Below are 19,844 nucleotides of genomic sequence, written 5' to 3' on the forward strand. Positions count from 1 at the left end.
ATAACTGTCGCTACTACGCACACTACACACACGGCCGGCGCGACGCGTACGCCGTGGCGTATGGTAGGGCTACGGTCGGTGAGCATAGCAACGCAGACGCTCATCATCAGTTCGCCTTCTTAGGTCTCGCATGCAATACCAGTATAGTACAAAGTTCTGAGTATAAAGTTGGCTGTATCTACCCCTTCTCTCCCCCCCCCCCCCCGCCCCCCACTTCTTGTCATATTTTCCTTAGTTTTTTGTTCACTAGGGCCTATAGGTATCGTGTATAGGCCCTATGTAAAAAAATATTTATGCTCTTATGACCTCTGTAAATAGTTTCAAAATTATATATTACTCCTTTGTAATCTCTATTATTTTTATCTCTTCTTGTCACTATCTGTATTTTCTTTTGTAAGCTTTTCTTATACTCTTGCTTTTGTATATTATATATATATATATATATTAGAAGAAAGAGTCTAAAGTACGCCATGGATCCAACGATTACAAAATTTTTTATTACAAAATTTTCGGTCTGCCTCAGACCTTCGTCAGTGCAAAGACAATGACGAAGACAATGACAATGACAATGACAATGACGCGTCATTGTCTTTAATAATTTTCTTTGTAATAAAAAAATTTGTAATCGTTGGATCCATGGCGTACTTGAGACTCTTTCTTCTAATAATTACAACATTCGAAGTCCAACACGTGGAAAATTCCTATATATATATATACATAAATTATATATATATATATATATATATATATATATATATATACATATGTTTTATGTTTAAGCGTTTGTACTGTGTAGATTGCTTATTTTCAAGCCACCTTTTATACTCTTGCCTATCTAAATTGTATGTACTTTGATAAGCAGTATTCTTTATATATATTTTTGGTTTTTTTATATTCGGGTTTTTTTTTTCTCAGTTGCTAATGAAACCACTTAGGGTTTAATTTAATATCACATACCTTGTATTTTTCAGAGGAGCCTTACAATACAATTTCGTCTTTCTTTCCTCTCAAACTCTACTCTGTCACATTATTTTTTATTTTTGTCTAATTTCTGTACTGTGTGTTTATTTCTTTTGCAAGAATATGTGTATTCTTTGTTGATATAATTATTTTGAAGAGAGACAAATAAATGAACTTGAACTTGAACTTGTATATTTCTCCTTATTTTTTCTTTTCATCAATCGTATTTCACTCTCATTTTATTAGCCCTATAGTTGTTTTGTATCTTTTTAAAGTTATTTGCAACTCTGTATTATTGAATTAATAATGTGCTATAATGTATATTGTTTTTACATTGGACTCTGATACCTAGAATATGGACTGTTGAGTAAAATAAACCTTCCACTTTCAACTTTCCCTCTACCTGTCGCTTTCATTGTAAGCATCTCTGTGTGTGTGTACGTATGTGTGTTTGTTGGTGTGTGTGCATTAGGCCTAGTGGGTTGGTAAGATAATACGCATATTGTAATTACATAGGCCTATCAAAAATGGACTTGGTTAATGAATTGAATTATGTTGTAAGAGTTACTGTTGTTGTATAATGATATTCTTTGTTTTACGTACACGAATTTATGTATTGATAGCCATAAACCCCCACAAATATATTCTGTATAGGTTCCCCACACATAATATTAATTATCCTATATAAAATACATAGACTGATTTAAATCCATTTTGTATTATGCCATATTATTCAAAGTTTGTATACTCTGAATTTTCAATATCAATTCATTGGTCTGTGTAAGTACGTATGTTACGATTGTAATTTGCATGGATACTTAATCAATGAAATAAATGAATTGAAAATGAAATACATATTTTCTATGTACAATGTATATATTATTCATTAATATACCTATACATGTCATGTAAATTATATACCCAATAATCACATAACTATTATACATTATGCATTATCAGAGAGCGTGGGAGGGGGGAGAGGGAGACAGTACACTACGACGCTGTTTGGAGGGAATACTTGTGTTATAATAATCAATTACCCCAAAACAGACCTGCACTAATCTTGACTCTCAGGAAAATGTCATGACGTGTATGGGCATCATTATGTTTCACGCATTCATCATCAACCCCCCCCCCCAAAGATGTTTATAACGGGAAAAGAAAAAAACCGTTGTTTAATTGTTTGTTTGTGCAGGAGGTATTACACGCATTCGTGTAGTTTACAAGTGATTCAGTCAGCTCCCACAAAATAATAATTCCCCGGAAATCCCTGAATTAGTAATAGCATCTATATCACAATTTTCACAGAAAAGGGTTACGCGTTCTCTTCGTGCATTTCAGTGTCCTAAATTGTGTTGAACAGATAACGCAACATCTCAAGAGCGACATCCATGCTCGATCAACTTGGTGGCAGAGACGATTCTCGACGGGTACTCCTGAACAAACTCCAAAATAACCTCGGTGAGTTGTTGTTTCTACGATAGAGTACATCACCCTACCATGCCTACTACATACTGATCGAACAAGAACTCGATTAGTGCATGAAGGTGGACTGCACATCCACTGTCCAGGACAGAACCCCAACAAATCCTTCTCTCCAAGGATATATGGGGTAAAGTATACACTATGATGGAGCGCGTTCTCTCAACCAGGGGCCCGTTGCATAAAAGTTACTATATGTACTTGTATTATGGTAAATTTGCCATCCAATGGTAACTTCCATGGAATTCTTGATTTTGATTGGCTGTTGAGTATTGTTGCCATTGTAGTTACCACTGGATGGCAAAGTTATCATAATTGTAACTTTTATGCAACGGGCCCCTGAAAAATAAATGCTTCATCTGCAATAGCCTTCTATCTAAGGATGACGGAAGGTAATAAAGAGCCGTTATCAAAATCACTTGTTTGTTTGTATGTTTGTTTGTTTTTTACTGCAACTTCCTTACATAATGCACCAAACTCAGTTTGCACAAGCACTACGTCAACCATCTGCAAGAATCTTCAAGCCTGGCAGGAGGCATGCAGATGTAATCTGAACAAGGCGAATTAGAAGAAGGGCGTAATCATTAAAGTTTATAACACTCTGCCAATCAGGCTACTTTTGCCAAGTTGTATCAGTACCTTCTATGGTAGTAGTAGTACACTTGCAGTAGTAACAGCAGTATGTCCTGCCTGAATCCTAGTGCGGTCTTCGTTGGCGTCCATCACACTAACCTTATACACACTCACACATGTTAGACAAGCAGGTTAAAAACAGTGTATTGAGAACAAGTATAATCATATCCCTGTGAGTAGACAGAAGTAATAATCATACATGTACCGTCTGCACTATAATATTTTTTTTATACTATAGGTAAACTGTAGGGACTTTATTGATAACGACAATATAATTTCCTGATATTAAATACAGCCAAAATAAAAGCGATTGTTTTTTGTTGATGAAACAACAATAAGAACTTAAACAGACATTGGTACAATATGGCTATTTATAAGTTAAATTTACTACCAACTGCATGCTCCTGTTGATCAGACACTATCACTGCACGTAACAACTTGACTGGAAACGGATATCTACTAGTATTTCCACAAGCTCATTTAGTTCCTTGGCCGTGAACTACTTAACAGAAAAATCACTACTGTGACTTCGTGCGTCAGGTGATGTGACTTTATATGTGAGTAAAGATGCAATATTATTCATTGGCTGTGTCTTTATGACACATTATTGGTTGTAATAAGACAAACTCGCCTGCGCTCTGTACTCCCAATGAATATTACTGTCGATTCGTCAGTTGGCCATCAGTGGGAAGATCATAACTTCCCCCGAACGGCGCTCTGCTGTGATTAGATGTGATATTTGTTTTAAAGAGATTTGAACAGATCTCCATAAGAGTCTCTTGCTGGGTCTTGACATTCACTGGTGGCTTGATAGGTCTCTAGAATAGTAACCCTCTGCTTGTTCCTCTTGCAATCATCACAGCGGGAGGGTCGTTGAAAAGATTATGTATGAGCGAAATTTTTGATAATTAGCCTCAGTCTTTGTCCTCTTTTATAGGAGAAGAATCAGTCTAATATCAATATTTATTATGGATCTTTGTTCTTTCTTGCACGAACTAATGTCAGCGTTAAATCAGTTAAATTGTCATCATTTTTCTTTTTGTGCCAGTCGTGACAGCACCGTGATCCTTGACAATCGACATCAGTTTCGCATTCTTCCTTATTATCATTTACATTATCATGATTTCTGCACGTTTTCATAAATCGAACTACCTAAATCTGTGTTGTGAATATCTTTCATTATAGCTGTACTCACAATAATATTGTCTTTTATGTCATATCTCTGCAATTAGTTATCTTTGGTTCTCTTATATAGCGGCCCTCCTGCAACAGAGCATCAGTTTCTGTGTCGTAATTTTGTACCGTTGCAATAATGCAATTATAATATTTGATTCGAAGAAACTACAGGCATGAAACAAAGTCAGCTGTGAAAGCTTTATGAATTTTCGTTCAAAAGTGAGGAACAAGCTTGTTCCCTATAATTCAAGTATTACATAAAGGTTCCCTTTCAGATGAGAGTTTAACCAATAACTAGAATTGCGTAAAATAGTGTGTTAAGAATGAATCTGTTGATTCAATTTATTCTTGATCACGTAGTTTTGCAAAAGCGAAGAACTCCCCAAACGAAAAGCAAGGACTATCTATGGGTACGTAGTACTTGTATATAAATGATGAAAACAAGCAGAGTAAAATATAATAAAAACAATCTAATTGTCGGAACTTGTCTTTGTCATCTCTATAAGAATATCAAATTGTAAGACATCTTTATTGTGCACGCATGTTGTGACACCCTTTGTCATTTTACACCGTTCCTTGTTCAATTGTTTTCTTTCTTTTTTAAGTTGAGTGCAGGGGAGGATACATTTCTATTTCTGCGATGTAAAGAAAATATAACGAAGATTCAGCATTTTCATTTTGGTATTACACATAATATAAGCACACTTGCTTGCCTCTTTCAGAAGGGGGAATGATTTTATCCTTTAAAACCAGTAACAAGTCGAAGAATGTGTACTTTTCACTTTGAAAATATATGAAAATTATATATTTTTGTTAATTCTCTTTACATTTTCTTTATAACGTTACCGTACTGTGACATTAGTAATCGCTGTAGTCTTGAGGTAAATTCTCCTATGAAACTTATCATTGCCATGTCATTGGAACTGCACCATAATTTAATGAGCCTTTTTTACAATACAATATTGTCATGTACAATGTGAACACAATACAATACGATACAATACCATATTGGTATTTATAAAATGCTCTGAACATACAACGCATGAACATTACTGTATCACAGTTCACAAAATAATATCAAACTTAGATTAAGGGGATGGGGTAATATATTGAATAGTTTGGTATGCATAATTGATTGATTGATTAATTATAGAAGAAAAAGCAGTCTTTAAGGACTTTGGGAAAGCTGCCAGAGATGGTGATTCCTGGATACTCTGGGGAGCTGATTCCATAGGCGCGGGACAGCAGCGGAGAAGGCTTTGTCTCCTTTACGAGTAAGAGTCCTTGAGGTGGATAGTAGTGTTGGGTCTTAAGAGTTTTCCTTTGGATTTCGCTCCCAAAAGTTTCTTCAGTGAAAATGTGTATACATACAGAGCATAAAGCCAACTTAAAACGTGGAGTCAAGGTTTCCTTGAATCACTGAAGAATAGTGGCCCCCACACAGTCATCAGATATTATTCTCTGCTGCACTCGATGGGTAATCCCTAGCGCAGCGTGTCACTGAAAGCTGTAACCTATAAGAGTTCCTGTCGCTGTAGTTCTCTTAGAATGGTGATCTATGGAGCAAAGAAAACAATGACTTTTAAATGGCTTTGTATCAATCATTAAATCTTTCCATTTACGCCATAAATAAAAGTATGTGCTTCGGATAATTCGTCAGAGTAGTGGATTCATGAACGTAACATTGTATTGTATACAATGAATATATCTATAGCTATACATATACATAACACATCTGAGACGAAAAAATGACCAGGAGATGACTTCAGAAATAAGAATTTGGACTATGTGCGAAGGTGGTACATTGTAGGGTTCTTCTAATACGATCGTCACTTTGTCCCTTATTTCCTTTGTGAATCAAATTGTGAGTAGAGGATTTTTAGTACAATTATGTATCTTAATAATTGGGCAGTAATTAACTGTTGCTCATGACATGTAATCATTGCCCAATCGTAGTGATCGTTAGCTGGGACATCATGTGCTGAATGTTAAGACTGTCAAAGTTACGGGTTTAGAGATGGTGGTGTCCATGCTTACCCCACCACGTCCTGTTGTGGGAACTTCTTATCTCTTGCAAGCTCGTAGAATATTGTTATCAAGTCATGGGATGGGTTATTTTGTTCTTCATTGATGGTGATGTAGTTATCAGAATTGAATTACAAAAAAACAACCGGACATGACTGTGCCTCATTCTAACGTTAAATACATGTACCGTCAAAATTCTGAATATCATTTCAGACTGGTAAACATGCATACTTTCGGAAGCTACAGAAATCTTAAACCACTAGGCAAATGATAACCCTATGGCCTGTTTGCATTGTCACGAAAACGCACCTGTTTCTGCGCCACCGACCCGAGCCACTGTTCTCTCTCCATAGAATTTATTCTTATCAATGCCCTCTCTATGTCACGGACTTTCTTCCTGTTCTTCTGCTCCCTGTGCTCGTTCAGCGAATTACTGCAATAACGTAAAATAACACCATCAGAAAGATGGTACACGAGTTCTCTCTCTTTTGTTACGATCAACCATTATATCATAGTAGTACAAAGTTGTCAAATTTTAAGGGAAAAACTAAAATGCTGTAAAAGTGAAAGAATAGTGTTCAAATACAACCTGAAAGGAGAGACATAGTGAGAATACGTGACGGAGACAAGTAGGCACACAGACAGTCACACAGACAGTGAGTGAGCAGATTCAAGGAAAGCATGTATCATTTTGTCACAAGACTGAGAATGACATTCAATTTTCATAATTTGCAGGGGTTTTGTGTTTTTAAAATCTTTTCGCGTGAGATAGGGGCAAAAACGATTTGGAAGAGAGTTTTGAGATTGTAAGGTGAAGGACAGAATTTAAGGGTTACAACTACAGTCATGCTAGTAATTCTCAATGGATCGACTTGCCTTTCAACGATGAGGAAACATTGCGAATCGATCGCCCTGGCTCTCCCCTTGGCCTGCACCGTGCCGATTTCATTGCTCACGAAGTTGTATCTGATGATGAAATTGCAGGCAGGGACGTCGAGTCCTTCTTGCACGATGTCAGTGGCTACCAGAACGTTAGCCCGCCCTGTTACATCATGGAAAATGACAGTAAGAATCCATTAGTGTTTCATGAAATTTCGTCACTGAGGGGAGGAAATGACGCAATTTGACACAGATCTCCATTCAATCTGCTGATGGTAAATGGACAGAATCATATCATAATGATTGTAATCATAATCCATGATAAGTATTGTATATAGTTAAGAATCAAGGTAATAAACGTAACACCAAATCAGAACATTGGGGGAACTTAAAAAAGAAAATAGCATTGGTCTTGCATTTTCAAAATACTCCTACAGCCCTCTAATCGTCATTGCCATGTTTATTGATAATGGTTCAGTATGTGTGTATGGTGTCTATGTACTCATTGTCGTGCTAGTATGCGGGTGTCCTGATTTTCCACACCTGTTCGGAACTCTTGGAGCGCTGCCTCCTGTTTAGCTTGTGTCTGGGCGTCCTCCACCGCCTTTCCTTGACCTACCACTCTGGTTGCTCGCAATACTATGTTATACTTCGACAAGTTGATGCTGTGATTAATGAAATCCAAAAGAGCAGTCGTAGCAAAGCGAGTACGAGCCAAGATAATGCCTGTAGGTAAATGTACAGAGACAGCGACTGTTCATCAAACTGCGAAGTAAATTGCATACCTTGCGTCCTGTAATATCAATATACGATATGACCAATTAACAGAAAAGTAAACAATTTCATATTAAACTTGTATGGCAGAAAATAATGTTATCTTTCTTTCATTTCTTTATTTCAGTTAACAATGTTATCATTTGATCCAATAAACAACAACAAAAGTAATATTTTAGCAAGAGTTCCGCAGCAAATCGGGCATTATGAAGTACAGCTATATTCAATTCAATTCATATGATTCTATTTCCATATAAAGTAATACGAGGTAATATACATAACGCTTACATGAGTAAAGAATTTCAAATCACACAAATTACAATAATACATAATACAGTCATAGTGATTTAGTCTTTATATTTCGATAAATGAACACGTAAGCAACTAAAATTATAAATTATTTGTAACTGTATATATGGAAAAGAGAAATTAACATGAAAAATAAAGCTTGTAAATTTTGTGGATTACTCTATTGGAAGAAAAATTCAGCTCAAGATCAGTCAAGGACTCCATGTATGAAAAGCTTGACATCGTGACGTCAGACGAAACGGACAGAGAGAAAAGACTATAACAAGAACAAGACCGCAAACAATGGGGGCACGCCTACTCCTAAATGACTAAGGCATCATGGTTTTATTACGGAAAATGATGATGAATTCCTCCTAATAAGCTAAATTAAATCTAAGCTCTACGAGTTGATCCTGCAACAGCCATTAAAATGCCAAAAGCGCGATCAGAACTAGATTAGGATGGATACCTCTTGCATCAGCCCTTTGTCGGAACATTTCTTCAAGAAGCTGTACTAGAGACTTCAGCTTGGGTATCTCTAGTGGGTGCTCGTTTTCGGCAAGCCGTTTGAGTTGTGGAAGCCGCTTCTCATATATTTGGCGACAGGCTTTACCTACAGGCAGAGAGTCAAAGTCTTCGCGAGTCTGCTCGAGGAACTTGTCCATGGCGAGCAGAACATAGCGTCCAGGTAGATCCTCGTATGTCATCAACGCCAGGTTGAGTTTGAAAAGGTAAGACGCAACAGCAAGATAGCCAGAAATTTTCTTTTCCCGTGCGTTTGCCATCACTGGTCCAATCCAGGTCTGGTAGTCCTCGGATCCGTAATTAGGTGTCTTACCGGTGACGTCAACTCTTAGGTATTGTACAAGTTGGTTTCGTTCGATTTCCATCATGGTTTCTTTCAGAAGGTTAATGAAAGAACTCGAATCTTGTGATGGCCGCCGAGGTTCTGTTGCAATAATGTCATCGAGTTCCGGTGGGTTGTTGATACTTTGAAGTTCTGAATAGGTAAATTAATATATTGAACTATAGCCATTACTAAGTTCAACATAAAATGATACATTTTGACAGTCAAATGACAATAGGGTATTTCTTGAAGCTAGAACTCATCGCTGGAGGGACAGCATATCTGTATGTTGCGCCGATATTCGCTTCAGTGCAGAAGATAAAAGTATTTCCTACAGTGATTCAAGGCTCGACTGAATCTTAATTACATTAGAAACCATTATCTTACGACTTTGCCAAATTTTTGGTTTCTGAGTAAAAGAAATGAATTTGCAGCTTTCCTAAGAAGCTGTAAAAAAGTTTTACTATACCGGCCTACGTTTATCAACGAATGTAATGTATCAATATTTCATTGATGACGTTTAATTCGGACACTGCAAAACGTTATTGATCTTTGAGTCATCCTGCCGGCGGCTGTCGTAACTGTAAGAATGCATCCTTCAACCGATACGGCCACAGAATTTTCTACTGGGTATCAAACGCAATCTGTTGAAGAGAATTAGAGCAACGTTATCGAGTCAATTTTGAGTATTAAGATCGCCTCTCAGTGTTCATGTGCTCCTGCAGGGAGCAATGCTGGATTTTGAATGAAGCAATATCACCAAATCATTTGAAGGCAATAAAATTTCTTCATATATTTTTGATACCTTAGAACATAAGTTATAAGGTATACAAAAGTGTGTGTTGGTTTTTTTTAGTAAGGTGGTTGCACGGTCACTCCACGTTGAACTTGATAAATGGAATAAAATCAACTAGCAAAATGGTAGAAGTTACATCGAAACTGAACTTATAATATAATCAGAAAATAGAGGGATTTAGAAATATCACATGTCTTCCAAACTGTGGTTCTGCCCATAGCAACCACCATATTGTATGTAAATCAGGTGAAATGATGTGACTGTCATCGCCTTCGAGCTTCCGAATATAAACCCGCACATATCTAAAATCTTCACTCAGGTTCTTCTTTTTTTCAGTACAATAATACTGTATCAATAAGAATGTTCAGAGCCACGTTCATCACTTTATCATAGTTTTTTTTTATAACCAAGCAATCATGACTTTTCACGAGGTAGAGGTTGTCATAATTAAAGAAATTGACCGACACATGATTTTAATGAGATTCTCGTGCCCCAAAATCATGGCAGCATGATGGAACGATAAGTTTAAACAAGTGTAAGTTTCACATTCCATAACTTTCTCTGTAACTTCTCTAACTGCACATGACAGTTGCGATCAGTGTTTCGTGAGAACAAGTATAAGTTTCACATTTTGTATATTTCTTGATTTCTGTCCATATTTAATGGGACTTCTCCCCTTTTTGTTTGAATCTATCACTGCAACCTTAAGTGGATAAGTGAAATCGATTGTTTACCTCTTTGGTTGGCCTCTTCTGTCACGGTCTTCACTCCAGAACAATCCAGGTTCGCACAGAGATCGATGATGTGTTGCACTGCGTCCTTAGATCCACCCATACCCACTGATGCCGTCAGTCCTGGATAAACGACAGAAGTATAATTTATGCATACATAATGTACATGGATTGTATTCCGTAGTAAATTCTCGTTTGTTTTGTCCCGAAAAAGATTGAATTTGAATGGTAGTAATACACGTTTTTTATTTCTCATTACAAATCTATGATTCTAAATCTTATATGAAAGTAAATATGAATTTTAGGTCGATTCTAAAGACAAGCTGCCCAATAATCCTCCTCTAAGCATAATTGATATTTAGTGCAGAATTATCAACAGCCGCGAGAAACATCGTTATGACATTATACTGCTGTAAAATGACAAGACTGGCTACACCATAAAAACACACTCATACATGACTTGACCAACTTTGTAATTTTATGGATCTTGAGAATGAATGAATGTGACTCGTTAAATATTCACAGATTTAATATTTTGGTATATACATAACGACTCATCATTAAACAACTAGGGAGGATTGGTTGTCGCCACAATCATCTTGGAATGATGCGTCGAGTAATTCCATCCACCTACATCAAATTTACTATGCTGAAAGAGAGCAGGGACAAAACAAATTGCAACAAAGTATTAATTTCCCCTATCTCCCTACCCCCACCCCTGCAAATCCTGGATCGGTTAGTTGAGCGAGAGGGAAGCTTACCGATGATTTGGGGTAGACGACCAAACGGTCTCCCGACTAACCAACTGCCTCTTTTCTTCTTATCCTGATCGATGAGTCGTTTCTTCTCCAGAATGTACTCTCTCATGATCTCATTGTACGGATGATTCAGTGTTGTATGGTGGCACTCGTCGAACACTAGCATGGATAACTCCTGGAACGTGAAGTTGCCCTCACGGATAGCGTTGACCAAGATCTGGGCGGTTATCATCAGTGCCTTGGTTTGCGGGTGCTCAAAATTTTTCCGGAATTGCTGCGTCTTGGTGACGATGATGGCGGAACTTTGATCGAAGAGATCCAGGAAAGCGTCCCGTTGTTGACTCTTCAGGTGCCGCGTCGGAACAATGAATAGGGCTGTACCAAAACAAATGAGCAGGAATCACAAATAAATGTATAACCTTTTCATGTATAGAAATGGTTGAGTTAGGCATATTGCATGGTGTACAACATTAGTTTAGAACATAGAATACTTTCTTATCACCTTGCAAAATGCTTCAAAAGTTCATTGCATGTTTTATTAGTAAAAATCTAATTTAGACACCAGTTAATCCCACAACGGATGACGGAATCCAAGCAAATCACATCATTTAAAAACAAATGTATGCTAGTATACTTTTCAATAACGAAAGGCTGTTGACGGAGAACCCGTTTTAGTTGACTCAATATCATTCTTGATTTTAATCCGCTGTAATGAAAAAAAAATCATTAAAAGTATGAGATCATGACACATGACAAATACTAAGAATCATATAACCACAGAAATACCAACAATGTTTATAATGGTTCGGGAATGCATATGTATTTCAATAGATGTCTCACAAAGTCTTATGAATTTAGTCGTGCTTTCATGATTAAACAAAAATGCTCTCACAGAGAAAAAGCAAGAAGAGAGCACTGCAAAGATGAAATAAACGTAAAAAAGAATATCATCCTACATAATCTAGTTTGGGAGAGATAGAGAGAGAGGGAGAGAGAGAGAGAGAGAGAGAAGTTGTCTCGGGAAAAACTTTGACGCAGTGGTGATGGAGCTCGGGTAGAATGCCAGAAATGGACATATACGGCAAAGTCAATCAATATGGCAAAAAAAGAGAAAGCGTGGTCCGAGATAATGAGCAAAAAGGCCATAAGACAAAGATTCTCAGGCTATACCTAAAGTGTCAGTGCAATCGTTTTGAGAAAGCGTCTCAATTTAGTATAGAATTATCATTTTATGGCACATTATAAGTAGCGTTTTTCATTTTCAAGTACATGTATAATTACATGCAGGTCACTCAAAACTACAAACAACAATATTGTCCATTTTCTGCTGTCCAAAATATCTTCAAGTTGAGTGAGACGCAGTAAAGCCTCAACATTAATGCACGTCATTCACGCAGTTTTTGTAGGTTTATAATCTGACTGGGACGAAGTAATGCCTGTATTCAATGAAATCTTTCAACATTTCTTAACAGCATTATGAGGAGCTGATGAAAACACAATTTCATTTCCGGAATAATTTTGCTTCCAACGATTACTTCATTCACCGATGCATATTTGTGTGTGTGTGTGTGTGTGTGTGGGTGTGTCTTGTTATTGTTGAATGGAATGCTTGTGTATACTAATATTGTGAAAATGAACAGACTTGAATTACATAAAGGAAATCAACGCAGCGTATAACATCTTCAGAATCTCACGTTTTCTAGCGTTAAAACACACAAAAACGAGAAACACGGTAACCCATGTACTTCTTTCCATCCACTCTTCTGCTATATCTATAGTTGAAATTAACAGTATAGTCAGACGTAGAAAAAGGTTTCGAGGAGATGTGCAACTCCAACGACAAAAATAGCGATTTCTTGCAATAACATAGCACAAAGTTCGACATTGCGCGTGAATAATTAGATATTCAAAGTCAAGATCATCGACAAACACGTCCTTATTGAATACACTATTAAATCATGTAAAGAATGCATGTCTGAGCAAATCTAACTATATAGGCAAACACCATTATATATTAATGGCACTGGAACATTTCTTTGTATTTCATTAAACGCGATGTGATTTTACGAGCAGAATTACACTATAAAGAGTCACGAGAACTTTGTCATATCAAAGTTTGTGAGTTTACGATTACACAAGGTAAAAGTTAGAGTGAGTGCACAATGTTGACATTAAGGGTGGTCCCGTAATACAGACTGCCACTTCCTTGTACAAACCCACATAAAGTGAATCAATCGGTTAGGGGAAGCGGCCTGGAAGCTGCAGACATTCGGATGACTTTGAAAGCTAAGCCATTTGATTTTCCATTGTGTATATTTAAAAAAAGGGTTTAAACTGAATGATCACGATATCACCATTTATACGTGTAAACAAAATAATTAATGATAAAAAATTCATTGACCCCTGCCTGTGACCTTTGACCTTGTGGTGACCATCCATTCCCCAAGGGACATCTACCATCCAAGTTTGGTCACGAATGGAGTTATGGATCAGTAGTTATGACCCACAATAGAAATGCACCATAAAAACTTAACATTGGGCCCTAAAGTTCATTGACCCCTGCCTGTGACCTTTGACCTTGAGGTGACCTTCATATATGGCAAAACGTGAAACTTTGTATGACCCCTCTTCCCTCGAAGTTTGATTGCAATTGAAGCCCAGAGTAAAGAGTTACTTAAGTTTTTGTAGCGTTACGGACAGACGACGGACGGACAGACGCCGCAGGCGATCCCTTAGTCTCCCCTCACCTACGGTGGATTCGACAAAAAACTACCATCATTTCATGAAAGAAAACACGATGAATGCAAAGTGTCAAATCCAGAATATTTGGACAGTAATAACGGTGACAGAATTATGTTTTCTTCATCTTCTCTTTTCCAATTCAATTCAATTCAATTCAATTCAAAGGTTTTATTTTCACTTCTTTCAACAGTATGTATACAAAAAAGTATAAATTCGACATGCATTTTCCGATGAAAATGTTAATGTGTACGCCAAACGAATCCCTACACCCATATCATGTATGGTTCTACAAGTTTTGTATAACAAATTATTTTGTAAAATAAACTTAATATCGTGATCGAAACTTTATAGGTTTGTACATGATCAATTATCAGTGATAAATTTGGCTGTTCTCTGCGTGTGCTAAACAACCCCCAATACTATACAAAGCTTTCCGAGGTGACATAGCGCCGCAGTCTATGTCGAGCAAAAAAAAATGTTTCCCCCTTTTCGAGCTTGTCCTCATAATATGTCTCATCCCAAAACGCTAAATGTAATATCGACCCTGAATGTAATACACCTTAACCCTAAATGTAATAACAACCCTAGATGTAATACATTTTTAACGCGAAATGTAATAATCGAGTCAACCCTAAATGTAATAACCAGAGACAACCCTAAATGTAATACGTGTCAACCGTAAATGTGATAACAACCCTAAATGCAATACATGTCAACCCTAGAAGTAATATCGACCCTAAATGTAATACTTTTTAACCCTAAATGAAATATCGACCCTAAATGTTATACTCCTTAACCCTAAATGTAATAACAACCCTAAATGTAATACATTTCAACCCTAAATGTAATATCGACCCTAAATGTAATACATCTTAACGCTAAATGTAATAACAACCCTAAATGTAATACATTTTAACGCTAAATATACTTACAATCCTAAATGTGATTCATGTCAACCCTGCAAATGTAATACATTTTGACGTTTAATGTAATTACGACCCTAAATTTAAAAACCTGAGTGTAACCAACGCAGAACATTGGGCAAAAGGTCAGGGGTATACGAAGGGGATATGACGCAACTTTTTATAGCACTCTTTTAAGAGCAGCAATAGTTGCTTAGATTTGTTTTTGTTGTTTACCAAGGTAAAAATCACATAGTCTTATTAATTCCTTTGTTTGCTGCAAAGTTAATGTTGTTAATTAAGTCCATGTTACATAGTCTTTAAATCTATACCTTTATCATACAATCACATAAACATTTTGTATTCCAATCTTCAATTAGTGTTCATGATTGTTTACAGTTTTGTTGAAAAAGAAAAAAATGGGCAAAAATTATTTGCAAGGAAATTCTGAATATGAATAATATTGCAAGAAAAAAAACATATGCCTACTGATGAAACGGGATGATAGAGCGAGTAGATTGAGAAAATTAGAATTTGAAAGATTTAGAAAGATTTCACAAAACTTTTATGAACTATCATTATCTATATAATGTTTCAATGACGAAATATCTGTCACACATTGACATGGCAGCAAATCACTGGCCGAAATAATTAGCCTCATGACATTGTTCACGACTCCTGGCAATCACTACTATACTTAGTAACACGAAACTGGGACAATTGGTCGTGGGGAGGGTACACGAAATAATTTCAAAAACGCCCTTAAAGCAAAAGGAAATAGATGTCTTTTTTATCATCTTTGAGTCACCATTTGTATATTGACTTTCCTATGATAAATGAATGTATGAGTAAGGCAAACTGACGTAACTTTTGCCCATTTTTTTCCTTTTCAACAAAACTGTAAGCAATCATGAACACTGAATAAAGATTGGAATATAAAATGTTTGTGTGATCTAATATGATAAAGGTAATAGATTTAAAAATTATGTCACATGGACCAAATTAACTTTGCAGCAAACAATGGATTAAATAAGACTGTGTGATTTTTACCTGGGTAAACAACAAAAACAAATACAACCAACTACTGCTGCTCTTTCAAGAGTGCTACAGAACGTTGCGTCATATCCCCTTCGTATACCCCCTGACCTTTTGCCCGATATTCTGCGTTGGTTACACTCTCTATAATGAGGTTTATTAGATTTAGGGTCGTAATTACATCAAGTGTTGAAATGTACTAGTATTACATTTAATAGGGTTGACATGAAATACATTGAGGATTATTATTACATTTAGCGTTGAGATGTATAACTATATTACATTTAGGGTCGATATTACATTTAGCGTTAAGATGTATTACATTAAGGGCCGATATTACATTTAGGGTTGAAATGTATTACATTTAGGGTTAAGGTGTATTACATTTAGGGTCGATATTACATTTAGGGTTAAAATGTATTACATTTAGGGTCGATATTACATTTAGGGTTTAAAAAAGTATTACATTTAGGGTCGATGTTACATTTGGGGTTGACATGTATTACATTTAGGGTTGTCTCCGGTTATTACATTTAGCGTTAAAATGTATTACATTTAGGGTTGACTCGATTATTTCATTTAGCGTTACAATGTATTACATCTAGGGTTGTTATTACATTTAGGGTTAAGGTGTATTACATTTAGGGTCGATATTACATTTAGCGTTGATATTACATTTTACTAATAGGAGTGATACACTCATGCTCTCGTTGCAAGCTCAATGAGAGAGCAGCGGTATCAAAGGCGTGCACTTCTTTGTCTGGTCGGGGAGATGGAGAAGCAAATTTTGGTTGAAAGTTTTACGGTCCAGTTCAGTCTCAGAAGGTCTCAGTCATCTCCTATATCTTATCCTACCGTAGTCAGGCATCTTAAGTCAGCAGTGACATTATTTGATGTCAGTGGAGAATTTTTTTGACAACTACCGATCTGGAATTCCCCAAATGTAGTCTCTTCAAACGGACCTTACATTATTTCCCATAATACTTGATCCATCGGTTTCAACACATAGCACTATTAGACATTGCTAGAGGTGATATTACAGACTTATTCGAAATTTTTACCTATCAACATCAAATGTGATTGATAAAATAAAGTGAAGAACTTCTTTTTGCTAAGACAAAGATCTTGATAATCACAATTCCTGCGAATGCTTTGAGTATTTCCTCATAAATTACTAAAATCCTGTCTTCGAAATGGTTTGGAAGGTTTGAAAGCTAAAGATGGCTCCAATATTCATTAGAGCTGTAAATAAAATGGCTATACACAGTCCTGTCGCCGCACAGCCAACAGCACGGCGTCTGATCGGGCTAGTAAACTTAGGCCCCCATCTCACTAGGAAGGCGACCATGGCGACCATTGCGATCTGTGACGATTTAACAAATCGTGGCGCGATCGCCCTCCTTCTCCATTTTTTGACCCCGAGGGGATTACACCACGATTTCTCCACGCTCAACCTGCGCTATTAAAGGCGATAGCGCCACGATGATAATACGACTCTGCCACGTTGTTGCCGCATTTCCAGGCCGACAAGACGCGCTGCTTCTGCGATCGAACCGACTGTGTTGCGATATTCGTACGCTTATCAAGACGTCGCTACAACAGTGATACGATCGGAGCGACAGTGATACGTTTACGCCGGGCTCTTGCTACGATCTCAAGCGATCGGGGTATAAAATATGTTTTATGATTGAATTTCTTCAGGCAGATGTCAGCATTAAACCAACATGGACATGCAGAATATGGTTTTACCCTTACATCTTAGCATTCGAGAACACATCAGTTAGAACCTGATGTGAAATTGCACTATTAGTTAAGTCATCAATTCAATTAAAAGGGTAAAATAATATTATATGTATATAATATTAAAGAACCGGCTTACGAGCAAACTACAAATTGTATCCTACAATGAGGCAATTCTACGAAGATATATCATTTGAAAAGATTACAACTCAATTCACTTTCATTGACTTGGAATGGTGTATGACATTCAAACAATTTAATAAACAGAGTAGATTTGTACTGAGTATACGTAGAAAAGTGAATTTTATACGTTTTTCTCCATCTCCACCTTCCTGGTCTGTGCAACACTTCTATCGTTCATGGTTGGTTCCTGTTACGTAATACTGTAAAAGTGGTAATTTTCATGGGCGATGGGGGCCCCTTTCGATGCGCGTGAGTTACGCCCAACGCGTTGCTACCCTGTCAGAAAGTCTACGAATGTGGCGCTTTCAATGCGCTCGTGAGGCGATGGTGATACGCTCTAAAACCACGGCGATCGGTCGCAAACTCGCTACGGAAGTTTTGGACATGTTTCAAAACTTCCATAGCGAGGTCGCCGACCATGGCGATGGTGGCAATCCTCCGCGCTTCTGAACCGCTCAAGATACGATGGAGAAGATTTAAAGCGATCAAGCCACGATTCCCCGCGCTTTGTCAATTTTTGATGATCGTAACGGAATCGCCGTCTAGTGAGATGGGGATATTATAAAGTTTTAGTCAATACGCCTAATGGTAGAGTTGATGGCGTAAATTGTATACGTATAAGCTAAATTTCACTCTGTCTTTAACTCTGTTTCCTCGGCTACAGCTGGTGTTTGTAGAATTACTCTTGAACGGTTTCTGGAATGCTTGAATAGCAGACGATAACCATTATAGTTGTTATGATGCACCCTCGTTTGCCCCCCCCCCCATTACATGTAATTTCACACCTCTCTTCTGAGACTTTTATCTTGCTTTGAATTAACCAGCAGACATTCGGTTTGATTAAGCATTTATGTTTGCTGAACTCCGACAAAACATAGAAAGCCCAGGCACCAAAAAAAAAGTGATGAATTAATAACAAAAACAAACCGTCTTTATCCTTGCATACAACTACAAAAACTGCATAGTGGATTTAGACGTGTGTGAGAGCCATTGCAGGCCACACTAGTGATGAATCACGAGAGAAATCCCTATCACTTGTCACATAAACTTACAGTTTACCTCTTATCTTGGTGGCCACTCACTCAAATGTATACCTCCTACCGCGCTTACCTTTGAAACGCCTTCCTTCAGCCTCTGTCTCACGCATGCGGCGATGACACAGCCAGGCAGCCGTGTGCGTCTTGCCCGATCCGGTCGGGGCGCAGATGATGTAGTTGAACCCTTTGAGACCAGGGCCTGTTAATTCTCTCTGATAGCCCCGTAGCACCTTGCCCCGGATCGCTGCCATCTTCACATAAACCCCGTGACATTAACTCACAGAATGATCTTACTCCGTCTGTCTCTTCCCCGGGTCTTTTCCTCTCCTTTACCCTCGGTCGTATTTCCTGTTAATATGAATCCTTCTGTGTCTATCACGGCTATTGCAGGTGGTAGGAAGCTAGCAGTCAGTTGCGTTGTATACCTTGCAGTCACACGTCAGACTCCTCCACGCGTATTGCGCAAGTGGCGTTCAGCAACGCAGCTGATTGCAGGAAACGGCGAGACGACGTAGCACGGGGAATCCCCAATCAGGGGAATCCCCATTCAGATGTTGCTTGGCTTGGTAGCCCTGGTGTACTTAATTCGATATTTACCTTTATTTCAGAGGACTTTCTATTTCCCACTTCTCACATGCCTATGTCGACGTCAAGGCAGTGTTACGAATGCACTGTGTTTTTGTCCTTTCATTACCTTGAGTTAATAACTATATTAATCTATGACACCTGTTCAAATGGCACTTTCTTTTGTTAAAGATTATGTCAGAGGTTACTGAATTTTGGCAAAAGAAAATATTTCCAGTTAATACATTGTACTTCATTTCCGTGTGTCCAATGGTGACAGAAGTTGGTGAAC

The 19,844-nt window shown here is 37.4% G+C and overlaps 1 protein-coding gene across 1 annotated transcript; it reads right to left on the reverse strand.

Moving 5' to 3' along the window:
- Positions 1 to 5,102: 5,102 nt before the first annotated feature.
- LOC139742833 (antiviral innate immune response receptor RIG-I-like) lies at positions 5,103 to 19,401 on the reverse strand. The gene is made up of 8 exons (XM_071653350.1): positions 19,062 to 19,401; positions 11,353 to 11,724; positions 10,595 to 10,714; positions 8,687 to 9,217; positions 7,699 to 7,881; positions 7,153 to 7,318; positions 6,586 to 6,709; positions 5,103 to 5,807 (listed from the first exon to the last, which is right to left on the reverse strand). The coding sequence occupies exons 1-8, from the start codon at positions 19,237 to 19,239 to the stop codon at positions 5,766 to 5,768; spliced, it is 1,716 nt and encodes a 571-aa protein (XP_071509451.1). The 5' UTR covers positions 19,240 to 19,401; the 3' UTR covers positions 5,103 to 5,765.
- Between the last annotated feature and the right edge of the window lie 443 nt (positions 19,402 to 19,844).

Source organism: Diadema antillarum, unplaced genomic scaffold (genome assembly GCF_040938485.1).
Source record: "Diadema antillarum isolate AM-2024a unplaced genomic scaffold, OU_Dant_1.0 seq00001022_RagTag, whole genome shotgun sequence".
Taxonomy (NCBI): Eukaryota; Metazoa; Echinodermata; class Echinoidea; order Diadematoida; family Diadematidae; genus Diadema; species Diadema antillarum.